The sequence below is a fragment of the Thamnophis elegans genome, chromosome 13 (genome assembly GCF_009769535.1).
Source record: "Thamnophis elegans isolate rThaEle1 chromosome 13, rThaEle1.pri, whole genome shotgun sequence".
Taxonomy (NCBI): Eukaryota; Metazoa; Chordata; class Lepidosauria; order Squamata; family Colubridae; genus Thamnophis; species Thamnophis elegans.
The window spans coordinates 50,255,772-50,280,591 of NC_045553.1; the positions used below are offsets into that span (position 1 = coordinate 50,255,772).

At 58.0% G+C, this 24,820-nt stretch overlaps 5 protein-coding genes across 8 annotated transcripts in view; 1 reads left to right on the forward strand and 4 right to left on the reverse strand.

Annotated features, from left to right (window-relative positions):
* Positions 1 to 171: 171 nt before the first annotated feature.
* Positions 172 to 4,537, reverse strand: ARCN1 (archain 1). The gene is made up of 10 exons (XM_032228906.1): positions 4,425 to 4,537; positions 4,026 to 4,289; positions 3,765 to 3,944; positions 3,466 to 3,671; positions 2,661 to 2,825; positions 2,022 to 2,187; positions 1,798 to 1,945; positions 1,559 to 1,667; positions 1,254 to 1,458; positions 172 to 962 (listed from the first exon to the last, which is right to left on the reverse strand). The coding sequence occupies exons 1-10, from the start codon at positions 4,425 to 4,427 to the stop codon at positions 873 to 875; spliced, it is 1,536 nt and encodes a 511-aa protein (XP_032084797.1). The 5' UTR covers positions 4,428 to 4,537; the 3' UTR covers positions 172 to 872.
* Positions 4,538 to 4,598: 61 nt separating this feature from the next.
* IFT46 (intraflagellar transport 46) lies at positions 4,599 to 7,217 on the forward strand. Of its 2 annotated transcripts, none has more exons than XM_032228907.1 (11): positions 4,599 to 4,708; positions 4,794 to 4,890; positions 4,983 to 5,295; positions 5,368 to 5,442; positions 5,507 to 5,600; positions 5,793 to 5,921; positions 6,006 to 6,127; positions 6,265 to 6,331; positions 6,467 to 6,527; positions 6,695 to 6,780; positions 6,934 to 7,217. In XM_032228907.1, the coding sequence occupies exons 1-11, from the start codon at positions 4,667 to 4,669 to the stop codon at positions 7,027 to 7,029; spliced, it is 1,182 nt and encodes a 393-aa protein (XP_032084798.1). In that variant the 5' UTR covers positions 4,599 to 4,666; the 3' UTR covers positions 7,030 to 7,217. The 2 variants fall into 2 exon arrangements, with proteins under 2 accessions (XP_032084798.1, XP_032084799.1); XM_032228908.1 differs by having other exon boundaries at positions 6,009 to 6,127.
* A 279-nt stretch (positions 7,218 to 7,496) lies between these two features.
* On the reverse strand, positions 7,497 to 10,812 carry TMEM25 (transmembrane protein 25). The gene is made up of 8 exons (XM_032228905.1): positions 10,424 to 10,812; positions 10,035 to 10,343; positions 9,646 to 9,936; positions 9,127 to 9,252; positions 8,981 to 9,038; positions 8,714 to 8,808; positions 8,552 to 8,623; positions 7,497 to 7,900 (listed from the first exon to the last, which is right to left on the reverse strand). The coding sequence occupies exons 1-8, from the start codon at positions 10,608 to 10,610 to the stop codon at positions 7,827 to 7,829; spliced, it is 1,212 nt and encodes a 403-aa protein (XP_032084796.1). The 5' UTR covers positions 10,611 to 10,812; the 3' UTR covers positions 7,497 to 7,826.
* Positions 10,813 to 10,912: 100 nt separating this feature from the next.
* On the reverse strand, positions 10,913 to 12,748 carry TTC36 (tetratricopeptide repeat domain 36). 2 transcript variants are annotated; one of them, XM_032228911.1, is made up of 3 exons: positions 12,574 to 12,748; positions 11,878 to 12,063; positions 10,913 to 11,243 (listed from the first exon to the last, which is right to left on the reverse strand). In XM_032228911.1, exons 1-3 carry the CDS (start codon positions 12,677 to 12,679, stop codon positions 10,975 to 10,977), a joined length of 561 nt encoding a protein of 186 aa, XP_032084802.1. In that variant the 5' UTR covers positions 12,680 to 12,748; the 3' UTR covers positions 10,913 to 10,974. The 2 variants fall into 2 exon arrangements, with proteins under 2 accessions (XP_032084802.1, XP_032084801.1); XM_032228910.1 differs by having other exon boundaries at positions 11,878 to 12,066; positions 12,574 to 12,745.
* Positions 12,749 to 14,697: 1,949 nt separating this feature from the next.
* KMT2A (lysine methyltransferase 2A) overlaps positions 14,698 to 24,820 on the reverse strand; it is a 31,030-nt gene continuing 20,907 nt past the window's right edge. For both annotated transcript variants that reach the window (XM_032230005.1, XM_032230003.1), the window contains exons 27-36: positions 20,648 to 24,737; positions 20,253 to 20,321; positions 19,517 to 19,581; positions 19,154 to 19,345; positions 18,985 to 19,059; positions 18,659 to 18,833; positions 18,088 to 18,195; positions 17,756 to 17,839; positions 17,459 to 17,588; positions 14,698 to 17,314 (exon numbers count right to left, since the gene is read on the reverse strand). In XM_032230005.1, the coding sequence (XP_032085896.1) occupies positions 17,039 to 17,314; positions 17,459 to 17,588; positions 17,756 to 17,839; positions 18,088 to 18,195; positions 18,659 to 18,833; positions 18,985 to 19,059; positions 19,154 to 19,345; positions 19,517 to 19,581; positions 20,253 to 20,321; positions 20,648 to 24,737 (5,264 nt within the window). In that variant the 3' untranslated portion in view covers positions 14,698 to 17,038. The remainder of the gene's footprint in view (positions 17,315 to 17,458; positions 17,589 to 17,755; positions 17,840 to 18,087; positions 18,196 to 18,658; positions 18,834 to 18,984; positions 19,060 to 19,153; positions 19,346 to 19,516; positions 19,582 to 20,252; positions 20,322 to 20,647; positions 24,738 to 24,820) is intronic.

The window sequence follows — 24,820 nt, forward strand, 5'->3', positions numbered from 1 at the left end:
GCGCTGCTTCAGGACATAAGCTGAGTCCTTGTTTGCCCAGAGCTAAAGAGCACCTTTTTTTTCCTTTTAAAATGTTCTTTATTAGATTCAGGAGCAACGATTCTTCGCACACACTGGAATGTGTCATACAGGCTGTAATTATTTTGCAGGGTTCCAAAACCTTATTTCAGTGTTACCTTCAACGTCGTTTGAGAGTAAATTGCATTTGACAATAGAATTAAACTGAACCCCATATTAAGAATCAGGCAGGCAAATCTCCAGTCGGTTTGATTCGTGGCCCCCACCCGGGGCTCTCGGGACAGAGGTGGTGCAGGAGAGGCCGGAGTCTTCTTCAGCAGGGGAGCACAGCCCAATGCATTGAAGGTGCCCCAGGCTTCCCTGCCCCCAAGTCCCCGAGATTGCCAGGATCTCAAAGTCAGAGAAGCAGCCAGAAAAAAGGATCAAGAGGAGGGAGGAGCTTTCAGGCAAGAGCTGCACAAGCATGAACGCTCCCCCCACCCCACCCCGGCTCAGGACCAGATGGATTGGCAAGGTCTGCACAGCACCAGAAAAGGGGGGCTGCTAGCCCTATTCCTCTCCCATGGTAGCAGTCTCCTTGACGCTGCATCTGGAGCCAGCAGGGAGTTCTGGGGTACCCTCTGAGGAAGAAAAGGGTGGGGTGGGGTGAGAAGGTGCCGGCCAAGGTGAGGCAGCTGTGCCAGAGAAGCAGGAAGTCTCTCCCTGCCTGAGCAGTCGGGACCTGGGAAATAAGGTCAGTGGGTAAACAAACGTCAACGTGTCCCCCCCCCGCCCCCGATGCGGATGGATGCAGCTCTCTCTCTCTCTGTAAGTAGCCAGCCTTGGCCTTGCTTGCAGCTCCCCTTCCGCAAGGGCTACAGGATCTCATACTTGTCCACGAGGAAGGTGGTCTCCGTGGAGAATTTCACAGGGCTGTTCTCATCCACCTGGGTCACTTTGGTGACCTGCAGAAAGAAAAGACATGCACTCCGTTGGGAAGGGCGCTTTGCTGCGGCTCCATGAGGCAAGACCCACTACCCGTCCTCTGACTTCTCCAGGTGGAGGTTTTGGTGAACAACGGGGGCGTCCTGAAGGAACAGTGCTGGATGCGGACAGGGACAGAGGCCCAGGGCACCATTCCACGGAGAAGCAGCTGGTCGGCCAGCTCCCTTTTGCTTCGATAGGCAGCTTCCTCCAAACAGGGCAGAGCAAAGGAGAAGGGAAACAGCTGCCATTCAGCCCCCCGCGAGACACACCTGAATGTTGCAAAAGTTCTTCTTGGAGACAAAGGAAACGTTCACGGGGAAGAAGTCATTTGGTCGCCCTGCGATGCTGAACTCCAGGCTGCCACTTTTGTTTTTGGCATCAACCACTGGCAAGCACCACTCGAGGAGGTTTTTCCGGCTATCGTGGCGGTATTCACCATTAATCTCTCCAATTACAGGCGCCCCCACACCAGGCCTAGAGAACCAACAATGAGTTAGCGCTGAACTCCCCACCATCCCGGAACTGGCACCATTGGTGCGTGGGAAGGTTCCTGGCGGGCAAGACAATTACTCACGGCAAAGGGATGGCGATGACCACGTCGTTTAACTCCAGGTTGTCCTCCTGCAGCTCATATTCGATGTTGACGTCACAGTTGTTGCCGCTTTCGGAGGGCCAGCAGTTAACTAGGATCCAAAAGGAAAGCCGGCTGAGATGGTTCCATCAAGGAGCCCCAAACGTCCTCAGCAGGGACAGAAGCAGGACGCAGGCTGACCGGCTTCCGCCTCTGCTACTCCCTGAACCGAAGCAACTCACTGGTCAGCGGAATGAAAGACTCCTCCGTCGTTTGCAGCCGCCACTTCAGCACTCCCACGTCACTATTGATGGGGAACGACTTATCTGGGTTTTTCAAGCCAATCACCGACTCTGATGTAAAAAGCTTCTTGTCTACATTGGGGTGAGTCTGAAAAGGGAGCCTCCCGTCAGCCAAGCTGCTTCACCCCAAAATATCCCTGATCCTAACCTCCAGCCAACCTTACCTGGAGCTGCACACCCTTCTTGTCCTCATTCTCAATGTGGATACAAATCCGAGCAAACTTTTCATCCAGGATCCGCAGCATGATCATGCCATGCAGCTCCATGTTTTGAAGCCCCCCATCCCGGCCACAGGTGAGTGAGATCTTCTCCTCTACCTTCATGTGCACGCTAGAAGAGAGGAGCGGCCAGGGGACCAGGCGTTAGGTGCCTCCGTGCTTCCCAGGCACCAAGAGAGGAGCAGCCCTTCCGCAGCCCTGCCTCTTTGCAGACAGACCCGTCACGCATCATCGTGTTACAGTGTTGACCCTTGCAAGTTTGCTGAGAACCCAAACGCCACTGTGCCAACCTGCAGCATGACTATAGTCTCCTTATGGCTCACAGCTTGGGACAAAGGAGACCACAGTGACTCAGCTATCAAGCCAAGGGTTAAAAAGCTCCCTTTGGCTTAAGGTAACAAAGCTCAAAGCTGCACTCAACTGTACCCAAACTGCACCTGGCTGCTGAGCTCCTGCTCGAAAGGCAACTAAAGGTATTTGCGCTCCAGAGGACGGGGATCCCGGGATGGGTTTGGGCTAGACAGACCTGGTCTCTGCTGTGCAGGATGCTGTGTGCCTCCCTGCATTCCTGGGTAATACACATACCTCTCCATGTTAATGGGCGGAGCAAGAACAGCTGCTGCATTTGAGGAACGTTTGCCAACTGAGGAAGCAACGATATTTTCCCCTTCGGATTTTAGTTTATCCACAAAATTATCCACTTCTTTTCCTTTAGTGCCGAGCTTAAGTGCCTTGTTTGAGCCACAAGGTCTAAACAAACGAAACAAAATGCATGAGACATTTTGCCCAGAGGAAGAGCACAGCAAGACCTTCCCTGCCTCCCTTGCTCTGCACGGCCCACTTGATTAAGAAAGAAATGAAACTGGCTCTTCAGGTGAGAGAAATCCCAAGGAACCACAAGTCATTCTGAATCTTTACGCAAGCAGGGAAACAATTACGACCTCCACAAAGCAATGCAGATAGTCTCAGCTCAGTGCATTTAGTGACCGATCAAAGGTATGGCACCGGAAAAAGTGGTTTATGACCATTTCCCACACTCATGATGGTCACCTCGTCCAAAGTTCACGTCCAAAGTCCACGTCTGGCTGCAGCGTCCCAGGGTCATGTGACCCCCCCCTTTTGTGACTTGCTGACAGCAAAGTCAAGGAGTAAGCTAGATTCACTTAACAACCATATTACTAAATTAACAACTGCAGTGATTCACTTAACAACTGGGGCAAAAAGCTCACAAAATTGGGCAAAGTTCACCCAACCGCTGTCTCAGCAACAGAAACCTTGAGCTCAATTGTGGTCGTAAGTCGAGGACTACCCGTAAAGCCTCTCTTGCAACCCATTTGCCTTTCACAACCGATCCCCCCCCCCCCCCCCAAGAAAAAGACAGAAGACAGACCTAGTTGGAGCCGGAGTTATTTTTGGCTTTTCTGACTCCATGATGGTTTCGGTGATCATAGCGGCGAGGGTCCCTCCTGATACGGCTGAGTTGCCAAAGCCCCCAAATCCTGGAGCTTTGGTGCCCCGCCGCTCGGCATCCCTCCTGGCTTGTTGCAGCTCCTTGGCTTTCCGGCGCATCTCAGCCTTGGCCTCCCGTTCTTGGGTCTTGAAAAGAAGAAGCCGGAGCTTTGACCCAGAGCAGGAAAGAGGAAAGAAGCGGCCACCTTCCCCAGGGGAGCCAGGGGAGCCTCCACCTACCTCGCGGACGGCCCTGAAGACCTTCTCCTCGTGGGAATCCATCTCGGTGAAGGTCCGGATCTGGGCCAGGTTGACGTTCTCCCGGTAGCCCAGGGCGACGATCTCGTCGAAGGCGAAGATGAGGTCGAAGCAGTGCTCGGCGATCTCGTTCTCCTCCAGCGCCCGGCAGTACTCGGGGATCTGCGCGAGCGACGGGGGAGGCCGCTCAGGGAAAGGCTGCCCGCTCCCAGACCCCCAGCCCGCCCCACCCCGCCGGCTTACCACCCGGGAGAAGAGCCGCAGCGTCTCCAGGTCCTCCAGGATGTTGCTGTTCTTGGTGGTGATGAGCACCATGTAGAGCTTCTCCAGCGGCTGGTAGACGTAGCGGACGCTCTCCGTCTCCACGAAGGTGTGCTGCTTCCCCGTGTTCATCAGCTTGGGGAAGGCCGCCAGCAGCCCCTCGATGCGCGTCCGCGTCATCTCCACGAACTGGCGCGACACGATGGCCTTCCCCGCTTTCGTGCAGACCGCGGCGGCCAGGAGCACCTGCGGAGGGGGGAGACAGGAAGGCCCACCGCGCTCGAGAGGAGGTTCCGGAGGCCGGGCGCCGCGGCCGCCTCTCCGGCCCGGCCCAGCAGGCTCCTGGCCGCGGGGCAGGGGCGCGTCCCGCACGGGCCTCACCATGGCGGCGGCGGCGGCGGCGGCGGCGGCGACCTCCGTGGAGCTTCTGCTGGGCGCCGCGTCTCCGCTGCTTCCGACTCCCGCACAAGATGGCGGCGAGCCACGTATCTCAGGCGGAAGCGGCGTGACCGCGCAGGCGCGGTCGGCCCGAGGGGGCGGGGAAAAGGCCGCCGGCTCTCGCGAGAGGACGACTCCGGCCTCCCGTTGCCTGGCGACGGGCTCGCCGCGGCCCCCGACGGAACATGAGCGGAGCGCCGCCGTCGCCGCCCGAGCCCGGGCTGCAGGTGCGGGGCCGGGCCGGGGGCGCGTCCGGGACCTGGGCGCCGGCGAGCCGCCGTCCCTCGCGCTTCTCTATTTTCTTTGCTTTAGACGCGGCTCGTGGAGAACCAGCCCTACGACGAGAGCCTGGACGTGAACGAGACGGAGGACGTGGCCAGCATCTACGCGCCCAGCCCGCCGCAGCCCGGTGGGCGCCCGGTGGGGACGGGCGGGCCGGAGGGGGCCGCGCGCCGCCGCCGCCGCCGCCCCCCGTGACGCAGCCGTTGTCCCCGCCCGCAGGTCCGCGTCCCGCGCGCCCCTCCTGCAAGGACAGCAGCGACGAGGACGAGGAGGGCGGCGAGGGCGGCCCGGCGGCCCTGAAGGGAGCGAGCACCCCGCCGCGCGCGCCCGGCTGGGCCCCCGTCGCCGCCCCCGACCGGCCCGCGGGCGCCCTGCTGCAGCCCGAAAAGAAGGGCGGCGGCGGCGGCCCGCTGGGTTCCGGGCGGCGCTTCAGCGGCCACGAGGTGGAGGACGACGACGAGGACTCCTCGGAGACCGACTCGGACGAGGACGAGGACGATGAGGACGACGAGCACGGCGCCCCGCTGGAGGGGTAGCGTGGGGGCGGCGGCGGGGGTGGCGGGGCGAAGGGGGTGGCTCTGGGCTGAGCTTTTCCCCTCCGCAGGGCCTACAACTCGGCCGACTACGACTACCTGCCCGTCTCCCTGGAGGTGAAGGAGCTGTTCCAGTACATCCGGAGGTGAGGGGGGGCGGGAGGCGGGGGGGGGGGTCCTGGGCCGCACTCAGCGCCTCCCACCCCTCAGGTATTCTTCCCAAATGATCGACCTGGAGCACAAGCTGAAGCCTTTCATCCCGGACTTCATTCCGGCCGTGGGAGACATCGATGCCTTCTTGAAGGTGCCAAGGAGCCTGGGTGCTGCCCACCCAATGCCCTGTGGGGGGGGGGGGTGGAGGAGCGTTTGTCCCCTGGAGCCCTTTCCCTGAGCCTCCTGTGGGGGGGGGGGGGGAGAGGCTGAGCACTGGGCTCGGGGGTTTGCTCTGCCCCTTTGGGACCTTTGAAAAGATCTTGCTGTGGCTCATTTCCTGCAGGTTCCACGCCCGGATGGGAAGCCGGATAATCTGGGCTTGTTAATGCTGGATGAGCCGTCCACCAAACAGTCGGATCCCACCGTACTTTCCTTGTGGCTCACCGAGAACTCAAAGCAGCATAACGTGGCTGTAGGTGGAGGGGGAAGCAAATGGGTAGGAAGCCAGCCCAGCAGGCCCAGGCCGCTGACGGGGGGCCCCCGTTGGTGTTTCTAGCAGCAGGTGAAAGTCAAGAGCCTTGAGAACGCGGAGAAGAACCCCAAAGCTGTGGACAGCTGGATCGAGAGCATCAGCGAACTCCACCGTTGCAAGCCTCCAGCCACCGTCCATTATGCTAGGTCTGCCTTGAGGTCCCGCGAGGAGCTCCCCGATGCTCCCCGCCTTTCCCCTCGTTACACCCGCAGGGCCGCCCATGGGGGAGCGCTCCCACGGTGCCCCCAGTTGGCCGGCTCTCAGGGCTGCCCGTCCTTTGCAGGCCGATGCCCGACATAGATACGCTGATGCAGGAATGGTCTCCGGAGTTTGAAGAATTGCTGGGAAAGGTATGGTGAGCTCCCCACAATGGGTAAGTTCTGCCCCGTGTTCTCTCACTGGTTTCTCTGGGGCTTCCAGCAGGACCGTGAGCGGCTTCATGCAGAGCGCACAGCCAGCCTTAAGCCTCCCTCTCTTGCCCCCAGGTGAGCCTCCCGACCGCTGACGTTGACTGCAGCTTAGCTGAGTATACAGACATCATCTGTGGTGAGTGCCCTGACCCCGTGCCCAGCATGCTCGCTGAAGGATTAATTATACTGAACCAAATGGCTCTGCAACCAGACGTCTCATGGACTGTCCGGCACCTGGCAGGGTCTCTGGGTTCCGCTTGATGAAGTTGAACCTGGAGCTTCTCTTTTGGGATTTTTCTCCAGCCATTCTGGACATTCCTGTCTACAAGGGTCACATCCAACCTCTGCACACCCTGTTCTCACTGTACTCTGAGTTCAAAAATTCTCAGGTAAGCAGAAGAGCTGCTATCATTGCTACCCACCTGGGTGGGGCCTGCTTGAAAGGTCTTATTCTTGCTTTCACCAGGAGACTCGGGAAGAAACGGTCTCCGCAGGAAGCGGAAATCAGATTCACCCTATTGGTGGTTTCTTCTTTTTTGCAGCATTTCAAGGCTTTGGCTGAGGGCAAGAAGGTTGCCAGCCCCCCCTCCAACCCCCCCTCACAGGCTGGAGAGACGGATGCTTTAAGCTTCACCTGAGAGGGAAGGTCGCCGCATCCTGCCTCCTCGTGTTTAAATAATGGTGCTGTTAACCTCAGAGGGGCATTTAAGAGAGGTTTCCAGCTCCCATTCCCTTGGAGTTGTTGCTGGCCTTGCTCACTCAGGTGATAATCCAGTGTAATATTTGTGTAATAAAGTTTTGTTGTAGGTGTTAGTCTGCCTCTCGAGAGATGGTGTACAAGCCGAGACTTGGCGTCTCTTTGTTGGGCCACAGCTGCCCATGGGGTTGGGGGCTCTGGGGAGCAAAGCAGAGCTAGGCTAAGGCTGCCCATGGAATGGGTCCAGCAGCCTGCTCTCCCTTTTAAAGCAACCCACGCCGCCACCACCCGCCTGGGCCTGGCATTCTGGGCTCTGTGCTGATTAGGCCACTTTTACACCACAGGGACCGAGAGTCCTTTTCATAGCAGCCTCGGAGCCAAATCCAGGCAGGGGGGAAACAGGTAACATCTTATCTACAGCCATTTATTCATTGAGCGTAGAAGTTGCAAAGCTACCATCCTAAGCTGAGATGCGTATGGCGATGGCCTTCCTGGTCTGTGGATGGCAAAGGGGAGCTTAGGAAGGCAGTCCTCCTCTTGGAAGGAGAAACGGGGCAGCTGCTGTAAAGACCAGCCTGTTGTCCAGGACCGGATCCTGCTGGGGATGCCTTCGCCACCAGAGGTGCCCTCACCATCCTGTTCCAGTGTGAAAAGCAGAGCTACTCCTGGTGCCTTTTGCCCACACTCCTCCGTGCCTCGCTTGCTTCCCTGTGCTGCGGGTGGACATGCTGATAGTCTTCACAGCCAGATTTCATCGCTACTCATACTAGTGGCTCTATAAATATATCCGACGGTAAGAAATTGACCCAAGCCTGCAGAGACAGAAAAAGAGGATGTAGAATTTGGTCCGCAGCAGTTACTTCTGCAGGATTTTTAAAAGGTTTCCTTGAAACTATCCATGAGCACGCAGGATCATCCCACAGAGATGATTTGCTTCTGAGGAGATTCAGCTGCAGGGAAGTAAGGAACTGGGCAGGTATAACTGGGTGCCTTTCCCAAAAGCAGCTTCCTTCCTCTGGTAGCATGCTTGAAATACTAGAGGGCAGCAAGGGTGCTGCCCTTGCCCGGCAGGATTGCGTTTTGCCAAAGCATCCAGGGTGGCTGGTAAAAGGAAGCTGGGCTAGGTAAGTCTGATGCAGCCGCTGGCCTTTTTTTCCGGGCGAGCCTCCCACTAGCAAAGCGGGGGAAAGGCCCTAAAATGCTTCTTAGGACAAACGTTCTTCTGGCCCGTCTCATGACTCCGTGGGGTGGTGACCGCACAGCAGTCTTCTCTAGCACAAGGTGGGCCTCTTGAAATGGGAACTTTTTCACTATTTGACAGCCTTTTCTGCTACAGAATTAGATGTATTAATTTGGTGTTGAATGCCAGCATTTCCTATGTTTCAGAACTAAACTGAGAGGCGCTTGGCCAAATGGGTGCAGCTTCACCCCCCCCCACCCCCAATGGCAGAAGGTTTTGCTACCTTGTTCAGCAAGGTCCGGGTGGTTTTTTGACTCCGAAACGGAATCTCCATCTTGCTCTGCATTTGTTCTACCTTTGGAGTCGAAGGAAAGAGGGCTGGAGCAGTGACCTTGGCAGGCCAGCCCCTTTCCCAGCCCCCCCCCCCCCAATCACCACCACTCACTTTGTGGTTCTGGTGCAAGGTCGTTGAGTTGGAGGTTGGAAGGGAGGGACCTGTTTGCCCGTGGCAGGCGGGCTTCCTTCGGCTGCAGGACGTTGCTGTGGGAAATGCAGAGCAAGGAGCTTCTCCCAGCCCCCCCCCCCCTTCAAGGCCACGGAGGTCTTGGGAGTTTACCTTTCTCTGAGCCTGACATTCTTCTCTGGGGTTGGGCATATAAGCTCTGCATAAGCTATTCCCAAAAGAGGCTACAGAGCAAACGGGGGCATTTACCTCCCTCTAGTAGTCCCAGAAGGTGACCTCGGAGGAAGCTGCGCTGCTGGGCCTTGTCCTACAGAAGAAGGAGAGAAAGGAAGGCGTTAGGCTCCCAGCAAGGAGATGGAGCCAGCCCAGGCTGAAAAGGCTTCTCCTGCACCTACCTGCCGATTGTTTGGCTGCCTGGGAAAGAGTCCAGCTGATTAGCACCCCGAAACTCAGGAGTATCACCAGAGCCGCAGCCCCCACCAGGGCCACCAGAGGCAGTTCAAGTTGGACGGCCAGGAGACCTGGAGGAGCCAGAGATGCCTCATCCAGCAAAGCAAGCTGCCCTTCCGCTTGCTGGTGCTCCCTGGCCCAGCAGCCTCCCTCTCTGCATGCAGGAAAGCTGCTCTGGCCTCTGGGAAGAAGCCTTGGAGGAGGAATGTTGGCAGGGCCATTCAAGCGGCTGAATGTCTGCTTCCTACAAGCCAAGGGCAGGAAAGGCAGCAGACGGTTGCCATACATGGGGGGGGGGGGGGCTGGCTTGGCAGGGAGACAGGCTCCCCTCTGGGCTATGGAAGGAAGGCTGGCATCTGGGGACTCCCGAGACCTCCAAGAGGGCAGGAAGGCAGGCCTTGTGCCAGGTGGAGGCTGTGCACCTGCCCCGCTCCCAGGCCCTTCCCATCAGCCCTTCTACATACCGGGCACCGGAACGGAGGAGCTGGCGACGCCCAGGTCGTTGGAGGCGCGGAGGGAGGCGTTCCGGGGCGGGCCGTGCAGCTGCACCCTCACGGTGTGGTTGGCGAGCCAGGGGTAGGTCTGGGCGTCCAGCAGCAGGAAGCGGGAGGCATTGACCGTCACCTGCCCGTCCTGGTCCACCCAAGTCACGTCGGCTGGCGGGTTGGCTTGGACCAGCACGAAGAGCACCAGCAGGAGGCCGGGCTCGCTCGCTTCGCTGTAACGGGCGTCCACCTTGACGATTTCGGGCTGAACTGCATTGGTGCAGAGGGCCGCAGCCGCGCCGGTCAGCCTCCATCCCGCCGCTTCCCTCCGGAGCCCCCCCCCCATCCGCCCGCCCGCCCATGCTCACACTGCACGTTGAGGAGAACCGAGGCGGTGGAGACGTGCCCCGTGGCCGGGTCGGTGGCGGCGCAGTCCAGCCGGTGGTCCACGCGCCGCGCCGTCACCACGAAAGTGCCGCTGGCGCCCTCCTCCGAGGCGTCGCCGGCGGCGACCAGGGGCCTCCCGGATGCGTTGCTCTCCTGCCGCTCCCCGTTGAGGTACCAGGTGAGGTTGGGGGCCGCGGCCAGGCAGGTGAAGGCGCGGCTCTCGGCCTCCCGCAAGCTGCTCAGCGACAGAGCCCGCCCGTCGATCCTGGTCTCCCGTGTCGCCACGGCGCCTGCGGCGGAGCGGAGCGGAGGTTACCGGCCGGGGGGAGCCGTGGCCCGCCAGAGAAAAGCGTGCCTTCCGCCGCCCTACCTGGCATGGCGCGCTGCAGTAAGAACGGCAGCAGCAGCAGCAGCTGCAACGGCGCGGCCGGGGGGTCTCCGGGCGCCGAGCAGCCTCTCCGGGGCCGTCGGGGGGACCGGAGGCGATGCCCCGGGGACTGCAAGCAGAGCCCGCGGGGTGGGGCGCCTGGCGCTGCGGGACACTGAGCCGCCTCCATCCTGAGCTGCGCGGCGAGGCGGAAAGGGCCGGAGCACCGCAGGCCGGTCACCTCCGGGATGCGGCTGCAGCGTTTTGCAGCCGAGCGGCACGTCAGAAATCCCGACCTGGATTTCTCGGTCCGAAGGCTCGCGATCCTGCCCGAATACCGCCGCCGCCACCCGCCTTGGGGACCGAGAGATGCCACCTGAGAAAGCCGTGCCCAGCGGGGGCCTCTTCCCTCCCTGCCTCCTTCGGAGGGGGCTGCTGTGCCCGGAACTGCTGAGCGGGGACTGGGGCGACAAAAGCAGACCTGGGTTCGCGTCTCAAGCCGTGGGATTTATTCAGCTGCCCCTTCGCACCCCCCTCCCCCCAAAACGTCAGGCTCAGCAAGCCTCCTTCGCCCCTTTCGGGTGAGCCTTCCTCATCACTTCCGACAACATCTGGTTGCAGAGCGCTGCGTAAGGGTTCATCAGCGCCAGCTGTCGGCGGGCAAAGCTGCTGCCCAGGGCGGCCGCCTGCTCAAAGCTGCTCCGGGCCGCTTCGTCCTCGCCTTGCAACCGCTGGATCAGCCCGCGTTGTACAAAACCTTGGCGTGCCACCGGCCCAGCCCCTTTGCTGAGTGTCAGGGCTGCCTCCAAGTCTTCCAGCGCCTCTGATGGGATGGGAAAAGAACGCGGGGCCAAGTTAGTCAAATAAGCGTGGGGTCAGTGCCTTGTGTAAACAGGCACCTTTTCTGTGGGCTCCAGGAAACCGGAGCCCTCAACGGGCGGAGGAGGAGGAGGAGCTGCCCTCTGCACCCTTGTCCCATTTCCAGCAGCTTGGGCTGGAGGGAGGGAGGGATGGGCCTGGCCAGGGGACATGGGATGGTCCCCTTCTGCTTTTCTATCCTAGGTGCCTCTGAGGTTTGGGTTCCTTTCTTTTTGGCCTAATTGTGAGTCCTATTGATTTGGGTATCGGATCAAACGGGGAGAGTGGATGTTCAGGAGGCACCCCAGCCACCTGCCAGTGTCTGTATGACCGGTTGTCCCAATGGATGGAAACCCCTCTGGCGAAAAGACATTCTACTTCTGGAACAGCTGCTGGCAATTTTGCTCAGGGACCCAACAAAACCCAAGAATGCTCTGCTTAAGGTGAAGAGACCCTAGCGGATACAAAGCGATGGTTTTGCCTTGGGCTGAAGCAGATGCCCTGCCTGGGTGCCCTCCGTCCCTCCCTACCCCAGGGGAGGACAGCCATGGTCTCCAGTGGAGGGAGGGGAGGAGGGTTGGAGCCCTGAGTGCACTTACTTGCGACGTCCCCTTTGAGCCGAAGAGCCTGTGCACGGTTGTTGAAGGCCGAGGCTCGCGCTGGAAGCAGCTGGATGGCTTGGCTCAATTTTTCCAGGGCCAGGCCCAGGTCTCCGCCTTCGGCTGCTGCTATTCCCTGGGCCTCCAGATGAGTGGCTTGCCTCAGCAGCTCAGGATCAAAGCCGCCTTCTGTCACCAGAGAGAGAAGCAGGAAAAAGGGGGCCAGCTCTGGCAACTAATAATCTTGAGAGCCAGCCAGATGCCAATGCCACCCCAGAAAGGATGGGTCCCAAGCAAGTCCTCTGTGGAGGCAGCCTTGCCTCCCCCACCCCCTTGATGGCCACTCGGCTGGCCTTCTGAAAGGTGGGCTGCCCTTCAATGGGAAGGAAGTACAGGTTAAGCCCTGAGCCCTACGGCCTCATGGCGGCGCTTTGAAGCATGAACAAAGGTGGCCGAGTGTCTGAAAGCAGCTTGCCAACGTTCTCCTCCCTGGAGAATGATGGGCAAAATCTCTCTGCCGACCAGCCCTTTCAAGTGACTGATTGGGAAATGGTTTGTGAGAAACAGGTTAAGGAATCTGTTGTGAGCCCAGAGATTGGAGGCATCTCCTCCCTCCTGAGAGCTTGCAAAGATGGAAGCCTCTGAAGTTTGTGAAAACACCCCCCCCACCCCCCTGCGCTGGAAGTGAGTCATCACCTTGAATTGCTTGTTGCTTCCCCGGCTCCTCCTGGTAATCTTCATCAAAGGGAACATTTGGGTGGAAAATAGTTTGCAAAACTGCCCGATCCTTGATGGTGACCATGTTGAAACCCTGGTGAGTTCTGTGGGGAGGATTGGGCCACTCCAAAATCTCAAATGCTCTGGCTGGGGAGGAAGGGGCCGGTCCAGCAGCAGCCAATGGCCACGAGAGAAGGGCAGGGGCGTGCCCGCCGGCCTCCTACAGTGCAGAAGGCAGTGAGAGGCAGCTACAGCCGAAATGGGAGTTGGAGCCCTGACCCCCCTTTTCCTGAGCATATTTGCACAGAGACGAGACGGGGAGGCCAGAAAGAGCAGGACCGAGGCTGCACAGGAGGGGAACTGGGTGGAGACGGGACTCCATCTCAGACAAACCTGCTGAACAGGAAGCGTGGGGCTAGTAGATGGGCCATCCGACTCTAGAGGAGGGGTCTTCCTGGTACGGGAAATATTGCATTAATCCAGCCTGTGCGGAGAGCAAGGAGTCGGCATCCAACCCCCAGGCCTTTGGGCCCGAGAAGCCAGTTCAAATGGGGAGGTTTTATCCTCTCCCGACTCCCCTGCCCATCAAATGCTGCTGCAGTGGCCCTGTCAGGTGCCCCGAGAGTGGCGGCTGGGAGGAAGGCCCTGCTGCCATTTTTTTATAAGCAGCCTTGAAGATTTTGTTGGAAGGTAGGTACACTTGCCAGTCCCTCTTGCCCAGGAGCAGCAGAGATGGAGACACCAATCTGACTTGTGTGACTTTGGGGAGCCACAGAGAATAGCAGGGGCCAAGTACAGTGCGATTCCCAGAAGGACCGCTAATAGGTGGCCAAATTGACGTGCTTTACCTTCTGGCTTTCAATTGTATGATTGGTTGATCGTTATGAATAATAACTCTTAGGTATTACTGAGTACGAGGGACGCGGTGGCACAGTAGTTAAGACGCAGAACTTGTTGATCAGAAAGGTTGGCAGTTCAGCGGTTCGAATTCCTAGTGGCGCGTAACGGAGTGAGCTCCCATTACTTATCCCAGCTTCTGCCAACCTAGCAGTTCGCAAGCATGTAAAAATGCAAGTAGAAAAATAGGAAGCACCTTTGGTGGGAAGGGAACAGTGTTCTGTGCGCCTTCAGCGTTTAGTCATGCCAGCCACATGACCACGGAGACGTCTTCGGACAGCGCTGGCTCTTTGGCTTTGAAACGGAGATAAGCATCGCCCCCTAGAGTACGGAACAACCAGCGCATATGTGCAAGGGGAACCTTTACCTTTACTACTGAGTACAAACACATCCTTCGTTATTGAGAATATTGCGAAGAGTTCTTCCATCAGCAAGAGAGAGTAGAAACAGGCATTTTGGCTGAGTGGCAGGAAAAGGACAAAAATCTGTCCGTTTTCCACATTGGTTCATCTGCTGGAAAGTAATGAAAGCCCACCTGCTCCAGACCAAGCGAGGCTGAGATGGATTCAACGGGGCTTTATCGCTTCCTGTGAGAAAATGCCCCTGAGGGGAAGAAGGCCTAAAGGCTCAACCAAGTCGCTCCCTTGCTCTCTCGGGACGCTGGAGGGAAAGTGCTGCTGCTCCTTCCGAGAGCTCCGGGGGGGGGGGGGGGGGAGCAGGGCTGGGGAGTTTTGCACATTCCCTTGTTTTGGGCATGCGGCACCTGGAGTCCCCTGGACCCGACCAGCAAAGATACTGGAATGCCGAATTGGGATGTCAATGGCTGCCTCGCGTGGAGAACCACAGACTGGCAGCCTGGGAAAAATCTCGGCCCCGATCAAAAGAAACCCCATCCTTTGAAGCAATAAACTTGACATGTTTATTAATTAAACTATCACTTAAATAAAAAAGTGCATAGAAAATAAACATGTTTAAAAACTCCTTTTTTTGTACAACTATATACACTTATTTTTACATTCAGTCTTTCAGTCATTTCTTAAAACTATTGAAAGTACTTCCTTCATCCCTGTAACAATGACAGGGAATTAACACTGATGCAGCACAAGCAACACATTTCCTCTTTTTAAAGAAAAAAAAAACCTCATTTTGGAAGAACACAAGAAAAAAAGACAAAATTGGTTTTACATGATAAGTTGCTTTTTGTACGGACCAGAGAGCCCTGTTTATGTAGCTTTTGCAAAGTGGCTTGAGACATTTATTCACTACCTGTAGCTACTGAAGACGCTGGATCCAAGAAACACCACGGGCACGGTTCTTGGCGGGAAGGTGAAGCTGCAAGACCTTATTAAGAGACCAGAAAGCGCACAATGCAGGCGAGGAGCTCCACCAACTGGAATCCCGAAAGAGGAAGAGGCGGAGGAGAGAAGCAAGTTGTACAAGGATTGACTATTAAACACAGAAGAAGGTCAGGAGTATCCACAGCAGCCAAGTCCCCAGCCTCACTTCTGGGAGGTCTGCACAGAGCCCCCACCCCGCCCTGCAGTCGGAGCCGGGTCCAGTGGGGGCGGCATCCGCTGCCCGTGGAGCCCTTGGCGTGTTGCTTTTCCTGCCTTTTCAGCAACTGGGACACAACCATTACCTAAAGGGTTAAAGAGAATTCAAAGCCAGGCTTCAAGACACAATGCAGTACAATATTAGTCCTATAGATACCTTATTTATAGTCATAAAAACTTGCAGGCTTGGGGGGGGGGGGGAAGAGAGAGAGAGCAGGAGATGAGCCAGCAACAACCTGGCCAAATGACATGATTCTGCGCAGAGGATGAATTTGACTGAAAACCTGGTATTGCTTCACAACAAAGAAGAGAAGATTCTTGCCCAGCCCTTTGCAGTGACCCGCTTTTCCTTTAAAAAAAATAAAACCTTTAAAGGGTGGACTGACTTAGTATTCTTCGATCTCACGATCTGTCAGTTCTTAGAGAGATACATTCATATTTCCAGGAAGCTGCCCAGCCCAGCTTCCTTTTGCTCCCTTCTTCTCCTTGCCGCTCCGGAGGTGCAGCCTCTGCCCAGCCTCCCTCTCAGGTGCAGCGGCAGCGGCATTCTGGGCTTCAGAGCAGCCCAAAGCAGCTCCGCTACTGCTCAGGACAGCCAGATTAGCAACAGCAGCAGCAGGAGGAGGAGGAGATGCCTGTGAAGGGGGCCCAACCAAAGCTTGAGACGAAATCCGGAGCCTTCCGAGGAAAGGGCGGACTCTTCTAGCAGCCGAGACGGAAAGAGCAGCTTTAGGCAGCAACTGCCTCTTCCTTTTAAGCCCAGCTGGCGCCTGCCTCTTTCTCCCCAAATGCCTCCTAGGGGTACAAAGGTCTGGCCAGCTTGGGACAGCAAAGGTGACGGTCAGGAGCCCCCACTCCTCCTTTCCAGGAGAGGGGCGAGTGGGCTTTGCTCCCCTGAAAGAGATGTGCATCCTCTGCCTTGAGCTGCCTCGTCTCCAGAGCAAGAGAGACCAGGGCGGAGCCTGGTGAGAAGCTGGCCTGAAGTGAGGCCGGAGAGGGAGGGAAGCTTAACCTCCAGGGAGAGCCGGTCGACCACTTGACTGCTGGAGAACGGAAGACCCACCAAACGCTTCCATCCTCCCCTGAAAATGGGAGGAGGCGTCTGAAGGGGCAGCCGAAGCAGCACCCAGAAAACTCTCCTTCCCCTCCTGAGGGAGAGGCTGGACGTGCCTGAACCAACCTTGGAAAGAGCATCCTATTAAAAATAAAACATTCACCCTTCAAATGGATTCTTTTTAAAGTCAAGAAGCAACCATGACTGAAAAAATAGTCTCCTAAGTGCTCTTTCCTATGAAGTGCTGCTCATAGAAAAATATACAAAATATATTTACATTTATAAAACTTTTAAATACTAAAATGTAAACAGAACCAAGGAAAATCCAAAGACTTAATTCGAGATGGTGCAACTGAAGGAGGCCTGGAAAGGGAGAAATGGATTCCACAAAGTCCAGCCTCCCTCCCCTCCTTTGCACTCCCAGAGCAGCTCCAGCCACACTGACCAGCCCTTTGCCTCCCCACAAAACAGGCTGTGCTCTGACTTTGGGGGCCACTACAACACTTCTGAGACGGGGGGGCCGGTGGGGCTGAGCTGCCCATGTTCAGTGGGAGAGGCGGAGGCTCTCTGGGACAGAAGCTCCTCCTCCTCCTCTGAAGGTCTGCTTCTCCTCCTGAAAGCCCATCCAAAGATCTGCCCAGCCAAGCTGCTGCCTTGGGATTCCTGCCCACTGGCCACAGGGATTTTGGAGAACCGCTGCTCAGCCGCCAGCCCAAGCTGGAACAGGAGGGGAGGGCGCACGTTCCAAACTTGAAGAGGCAACCAGGCTCTCGTGCCGGCTCGGCCCAGCCCACGTTCCCATTTTCTCAGTCCCACAGCACACCAAAGTCCACCTCGCTCTGCGCAGGGCATGCCAGATGAAGCCAACGTATCTGTGGCTGCTTGAGGGGCACCAGCACCTGAGCCTCCTGTGGCCGCTGCGGTGGCTCAGCTCGACCGCTCAGTTGAGGAAACGCCGGCACTTCTTGGCACCGCAATTGCAGAGCAGCTTGTTGCTGGCGTCTTCAATGGGAAACTTGTAATCATAGGTCAGCTCTTCGCCACGGTAGATCTTGCGCACAGCGAAGATGACGATGTGCTTCTGGCCATCGATGTTGATGACTCGGGAGTAGCAGTTGGGCTCGCAGGAATGGTTGATGAAGCGTGCTGCGTTCCCATGCATGGTGGCATCCACAACCTCTGAGTCATCGATACGGAACATGTAGCAGCCGATGCCCTGCGGGACAGAGAGCGTGTGTGACGGCGGTGAGATCTCCAGAGCCACCTGCCCGGCCAGATGGGGCAGTCCTACCAAAGCCAGACCAACCCACCACTCCCGCAGCCTACAGAGCTGGGCAACTGTTCCACAAGTAAAACTCACCTTACTGTCATAATATTTCTCGCGCTTGTCAGTTAATATGGAGCGAATCACGTTGCCAGCATATTCGATCACCATCTCCCCTGCATCAATGTTCCTTTTGCAGAAGAGGCCCCGTCCGTGGATAGGAGACCTGGCGGGATGGCAGAGGACACAAGGCTGGCAAGCCTCGCTTTGTTCCTGGGGGCATCTGGCAAGCGAGCCTGCCTTCCGACATCTCCAAAAATGCCACAAGCTCCCCCAGGGCTGATTCCCGAGGTTCCTTCTCCCCAGCCCTTTTCTGTCCCAACTTCCACTTGCCTGTAAACCCCAACTGCCTCCTTGGAGGTCTTCCTCAAGTGTCGGAAGCGCATGGGCATCGGAAGATCCATGCTGGTTGCCCTCCTGAAGACAGAGGAGGAAGAGCCGGCTTGAGGGCTGGCACAAGCCCTGACGTCTTCTTCAACCTGAGCGTCTGAGGCAGCCCCAAACCTCCTCCGTGAAGCCTGACAGGCCGCTTCCCTCCCCCCCCCCCCCCCGGCTTCTTTAGGATCTACTACCATCCACTGTGGCCTACAGCTCAGGTTCAGGAATCCCCCTCCTCCCATCTGCAATGAGCCACAGCCTGACAGCTTTTCCCTCCTGCTACGTACCGGGCAGATTTCAGCTGCACCTCCTCTTCCTCCTCATCGTTGGGATGGTACTGTGGGGGCTGGCGATGTTTAGAAGCCAGAAAGTTGAACATGTCAAGACCAGACTTCCTGCAGTGCAGAAGAGAGGCATTACGCATCACATCGAGTGCCACGACAGCAGGCTCCCCAGCTATGCTCCAGCCCAGAGAAGAAGGGCAGCAAAGGAAGGCTGGCCTGGCCAAAATGCCTCATGCCCCCCCCCCCCCCGCCTTGCTCTGGCCTCAAAGAGCCCATCCCCCCCCCCCCCGGTCCCCTGCGCCTCTCGTCTTTGAGGTTGCCTGCCTTTCTCCTTTAACGGCTCTGAGCCCCTGTGGAAGACTGTAATGGTCTGGAAAATGGGATAAAATACAACACATGAAGAACTTTTGAACAAAGAGAGGCAAGCGGAGAACAACGCTTTTGGGGGGAAGCATGCTGTGCCCACCCACATCTTGGAGAAAGGGTGCTGCTTTACACTTCCCGCTCTCCCTGTGAGGCCCCGAGGCTTCTGCCGCCTTGGGGAGGAAAAGGGAAGGAGCAGGACTCCACTTGCCTGAGGTGCCCTTCAGCCCTGGCAGAGCCGTGGGGGTTCACGGGAGGCTCCTCGGCCTCCTCTGGCTGGTGGAACCTGAACTTGTAGTTGGAGCAATGCTTGGCTCCACAGAGTTGCTCTATCAGGAACACAACGGCGTGGTGGAGAATGCCCAGCATCTGCAGCCCACTCACACCTGGAAGAGGGAGAGCAGAGGCCGAAGGGCTGGAGAGGCTGCTCCCGCCCTCTGGGAAACAGAGCAAGGGCTCTTCTGCACGGGGAGGGGGTCGAGCGCAGCAAACGGAGCCTTGCCCTCTCGGTGTCCCCCCCCCCCCCGCTGCTGGTACCTGCGAAGGAAAGCTGTTTCAGGCGGGCGTTCGACCGAGCTTCTTGGACCTTGTCTGTCAAGGACTTCCAGGCTTCTAAGGTGAAGGGGAGAAGGCGGCATTTAGGAGGAGGAGGAGGAGGATACATTCAACAGTATCCCCCCCCCCCCTTGGATGCTCCTGGCCCCACCTTCAATGCTCTCTGCACAGATCTGGAAGCCATCGTCACTGGAGATCTCAAACACCAGCCCTTTCCGGGGCCTCCTCTCTGCAAGGCTTTCTTTCCGCTTCCGTTCCTGCTGCAGCCAGAACATGAGGGGAGAGCTGAAGCCGCCTTCTTCCTCCTCCTCCTCCTCCTCCTCCTCCTCCTCCGCATTGGAATCTGGAGGGAAAAAAGGAGCCCTCCTGACGCCTCGGCCACGCAAATCATCCGCGGCCAAACGGAAGACGGTCCAAGAAAATTTCCCGGAAATTTGACAGCAGCAAAGCAGGACCGTGACATACGGACCGCAGTTCTCAGGCAGGGCAAAGGACGCCTGCCCTCACCACGTACCTGCGCGCTCTGACTCGTTGGAGGCGGGCGGGGTTGGCTGAGCTTGTGGCTGGGGCTGCTGAGGCCTGCAGAGAGGAGGAGGAGGAAAAGGACCATTTCAGCTGCACCTTCAACGTAACCGAGACGCCTGCCACCGCTTAGGTCAGCCGTTTGACAGGCACACGCTGAGGTTTGAAAAGTTTTCTGGGAGGCCCCTCCGTGTTTGATGGGAGAGCAGATTTGCAACCGAAGACCTTTGGCCTCAACCGTCATCCGCACTTCTGAGGCCTCAAGAAGCACCAGAGATATAGCAATAGCAATAGCAATAGCAGTAGACTTATATACCGCTTCATAGGGCTTTCAGCCCTCTCTAAGCGGTTTACAGAGAGTCAGCATATCGCCCCCAACAACAATCTGGGTCCTCATTTTACCCACCTCGGAAGGATGGAAGGCTGAGTCAACCCTGAGCCAGTGAGATTTGAACCGCTGACCTGCTGATCTAGCAGTAGCCTGCAGTGCTGCATTTAACCACTGCGCCACCTTGGCTCTATGGTGCTGAAGCCTCAGCAAATGTTTCTAAAACGAGAACTGGAGCTCCGTTTCCCTGGGTGTTTTGAAACCCACTCAATTTCCACTGGCATTTTTGGCACAGTGGGAGACATCCAAGAACGGTTCTTGCCTAGAAGGCCGGTGGGTGTGCGGATGGCCTTGGGCGCTTCCTCCTCCCACCAGGCTTGGTCCCAAAAGATCCACTTACCCTGCTGGTTTGTGGGCTGGCTGCAGGACGTCTGTGGCCTCCTCTGGTTGCACCCGGGGGGGCTGGGGCCTAGGAGACACGGGCAGGCAAAGCAGAGCTTGGAAGTCGGGCTTACCGTAAACGCAGCCCCACTGAACTGTGAGACTTTCCCCAGGCCGGGGAGAGGCCAATTCTACGGCAAACTCTGGCAAGGGCACCCAGTGGCGCTTTTAGAACCCCCAAAGCAGCCCGAACCAACCGCCGCCCCTCCCCCTCCCCCACCCTGTTGGTCCGGCATTAGGGCAGAGGGGAGCCGCCTCTCAGCCAGCGGGCAGCCAGTACCCCAGAAACACTGAGGGGCTTGGCTGGAAAGGGGTGGGGGTGGGGGAAGTCAGGGCCGTAGCTCTCTCTCTCACCCTCCGCCTGGGTCCTGGGCTGCCACCCTCGTGCCTTGTGGTGGGACGCATTGGCCAGGGAAGCTGTTCCAGAATGGAGGCGCCCTGGGTTTCTTCCCGGATCCTTTGCTGCCCACAGGGGTCGGCAAGCGCTTGACTTTGGATCGGGCCCTGGTGGAGCCCAGCACGGTGGAAGGGGAGCTCCCGGAAGAGGCTGTGGGGACGCAGGGGGACGATCTGTTTCGGCCCGCGGCTGCCGCATCCATCGGCTGGGGGAAGTCTGAAAGGGGAGCTCCCTGGGAGGGGGGGAGGTCCAGGTGAGCGGGGGGCGGCCCAGCCTTGCAAGCCAGGAGCTGAGTGAGAGGCTCAGACTGGTAGGCGCTTCCAGGATTTGCAGACGTGCCCACGGCCTTCGCGGGAGGCAAGACAGAGAGGCCGGTGGCGAGGGCAGTCGCTGGCCCCGCAGAGGCAGACTGGGCCAACGAAACCTCCTTATGCGACAGAAACATCCTGGGCGCTGGGGGCGGTGCTGAAGCGGGCTGCTCCGGGAGGCTGAGCCCTTCTCGCGTGGCTTTGATCAACAGGCTGCCGAGGGAGCTCATGTCCGAAACGTTCGGCACCTCAGAGCCTCCTTGTCCCAACAGGTGGGGCGGGACCGCTGGGCCGGGGGTAGGTGCTGGCAGCGGGGCCGCCTTCCGCCCGGGGGGAGGAGAAGCTACGCTGGGAGAGGCTCCAAGGGCTGCCTCTGTAGCAGCCGCCTCCGGAGGCAACAGGGGCTCAAAGTACATGACCCCTGGCTTGGAGCGCTTGACCAGGCTGGGCACGGTGCGGGGACACGCGGCTCCCAGATCAAGCAGGCCTGGGTGGCGAGGCGGGGAGGACCGAGGGAAGTTCATTGGGGCCAGGTCTGAAGAAGCCGCGGCAGAAGGAGCAGCCGACTTCTTGGCCCTTCTTGGCAGGCGTGCAATGGGCCGCTTCTTGCCGAGGCCCGTGGGAGGGGGTGTGACCGCAGGCCCAATATCCGCCCTTGTGTTCGCCTCAGGGTTGGGCAGCTGCTGGACCCCGATCAGAAGGCTTGAGGCGGGGCTGCCGAGGGCTGCCGGGAAGCTGCTGGTGCCGCCGGAGGGGCTGGCCGAAAAGGAATGCAGGTGCTGGTGCTGCTGAGGCATGGGCAGAAGGCCTTTGCTGGCCGCAGGGAAGAGAGGCCTGGTGGAGGGTAAGCCGGGGCTGAGGCCTGCAGCCAGGGCCAGGCTGGCCGTGTCCATGGGGCCCAGCACAGAAGCCCCGGCCTCCATGCCGGCCGGCCCGGAACTGATGGGAGAAGTCAGCTGAATCTTTTGGGTGAGGCCGTTGGGCAGCGTCTGGAGGACGTACAGAGGCTGCATGTTCTGGTTGACCACCAGGAGCTTCTCCGCAGCAGCCTTCAAGTGGAGAGGGGCCGTCTGCACGGCAGCGTTTGAGATGGGCGACGGGCCGGGCTTGTCGGGGCCACTTGGCCCATACTTGGGATTCTGGAGCGGGAGGGAGGGAGAAACGGGGAGGCCGGGGGTCCCGCTGCTGCCGCCACCAGCCAGATCTTCCCTTGGTCCACAGGGCGGGCTGCCCATGTGCTCTGCTTCCAGGTGGCTCTGAATGAAAGGGTCGGGGGTCAGGGGGCCCTGGGGGCTTGGGGCCACTCGCGGGCTGAGCAATGCTGGCTCTGCTTCACCGGAGGAGGCCTTTTCTGCGACCACCCCTCTCTTCTCAGCAGGGTCCGAGGAAGGGAGGGTCAACATGGATCCCTCCCCCGAGGTGGCGAGGGAAGGTTCTGGAATGACTGCAAGTCTGCTGTGGTTCTGACTGGGGACTGTGGGGCTCCGGGTAGTCAAGACCGAGAGATCGGAAGGCAGCTCCAAGGGCAGCTCAAATTGCTCCTCGGCCGAAATGGAAGAGGAGACGCTGCTGTCCACCGGCTCGGCTGTCGGCAGCTGCTGGGAAAAGACTTCGAAGAGAGCCATGTCTTTGCCCCGGTTGCTGTCGAGGCCCAGGCCTTCTCCCAGAGTCAGGAGCTCAGAGGACGAGGACTCCGGGCTCTCCCCCAGGGCCTGCATCGAGGGGGTGTTTTTGAGAACAAAGTCCATGATGTCTGAAGGAAGGATGTTCCCACAATCGTCGCTGTTGTTATTGTCGGAGTCGGACTTCAGCAGTTCTGTGCTGAAGGTGTCCAGCAGGTTCTTCTCCGAGGGCTCCGTGTTGGCACGCGGACGCCGGCCGACAGCTTCCAGGGAGCTCAGCTGAGCTTCCAAAGGATCTTGAGTTTTGACCCGGCAATTCTCCATTTTGGGATCAGCTGTTTTATGGCCAACTGAACTCTTGGTAACTTGCATTTTCTCCCCACCGTCTTCGCTTCGTTCGAGTTTTAAGCTTTCCGTTCCATTTTCTTTGCCGCTCCGTTTGTTTCCTGAATTGATTTTCCTCGTCGTTACTGTGATGCTTGCATCACTTTCCGTTCCATCGTCCACCCCGTCCAGCTGAGAGATTTTGGGGAGACTGATCTGTTCCTCTTCACGGAACAAACTATGAGAAGCCATGTGCTCATCTGAGCTGGAGACAACCGTCCGGGTGAAGTTGTAGTAATACAGGTCCTCCTCGTCTGATGTGCTGAGGTCATCAGCCCCGTCCACTTGGCCTTCAGCTGACCGCCTGCCTCTCTTCTTGCCAGTGGAGTTGCTGTAGAAGGGAAGGTCTTCCTCACCGTAGGACCTCACGCCGTACAAAGGGGTCAGACCAAAAAACATGTTGGATCTGGCACGGGCACTACGCCGAGGGTATCGCCGCTTGTAGGACCCATCTTCCGGTTCTTTGGCTCCGTCCTGAATCATCAAGCTGCTGTCTTGGACAGGAAGGTTTGGATAAGGGGGGTCACTTGGGGCCACTGAGGAGGAAGCACAGCTTTGAGTTTCTGGGACCATGCAGTCATTTCCCGAGCGCTCTGGAATGGAAGCCGGTTGCGGCACCGATGTGCAAACCCCTGGCTGAGATTCCGCACCGGGTTCTCTCGGAACAGTTTTGGACTGGTTCTCACCTTCCATCTTGAGTGGAGTCAGGGTTACTTTTACTGTGCGCTTCTGCGAATTCTGCAAATCCTTGGAGGTGGCCATTTCGCTCTGGAAAGCAGCTTTGGATGCCTCCTGGCCAAGCAGGTTATTGTCAATGAGTTTCTCAACAGCAACGCTGTTATATTGCTGCTGCTGCTGCGGCTGTGGCTGTGGCTGCATATGTCCAGAGGTCATTGCCCGATGAACCAATTCTGCCTCCACGCATTCTTTGTGGCTGCTTGGGAGGATGCTTAAACTTCTAAAAAGCTTACTAGAATGTCTCTCTTTTGTCCCCTTCTTTATTTTTCCTCTCCTCTCTCTCCCCACAGAAGGTACGGGATCGTTTGTGCACGGAGATCGGCTCCTTGAAAAGGGCGAGGTCTTTGCTTCTGGGGCTTCATAAAAGCAATTTGTGTCTGTCTGTGTCAGATGCTGGTCCTTTTCCTTCTTTGGGGGGTTCTGATGCAGCAGTGCAGAAGCTACGGGTTCTTTGGGGGAGAAGAGTCCAGAAGGGCACTCTAGGAACTTCCCTCCCTTGCTTGGGTTTCCATCTGGGCCAGAGAGGCTTTCTCCAAGGGGGCCTGTTTTTGGATTCCCACAGGAAGCACTTGGATCTTTGGGGCTCAGCAGCTTCCCTTTCTCTAATTTGGCAGAAAAGGGCCCTCCGGAAGGCCCGGTGTCAAAGGAGAGGGTTCCCTCCCATAGAGAAGCCCCTCTGCCTCCGCTTAGGATGGCCGGACTGGGAGGGTCCAAGGTGTCCTGGAGAGCGACGTGCGAGGCTGCTGGTCCCACAGAGTGTTCGGTATGTTTGATGCTCACACTGTGCTCTGGGACGGGACTCCTGCTGGCTCCTGAAGAGATGGTGCTGTGCTGAGCGTTAGTGGCCCCAACTCTGGTGGGAGGCAGCATCCAAGACCTCACTGGCTGTGGAAACAGAGATGCGCTGGGCCTCCGGGAGCCAATGCTTCGAAGTCCAGAGGATAAGAGAGGATCTCCCACGGTTACGATCTCATGTGTCACAGGGGTGGGGCTTCCTAGGGAGAGATAATTAAGAAGAAAATTGAACACAACGAACCTCAAAGAAACCTCATCCCCAGGGCCAAGCGCTCCTTGTCCC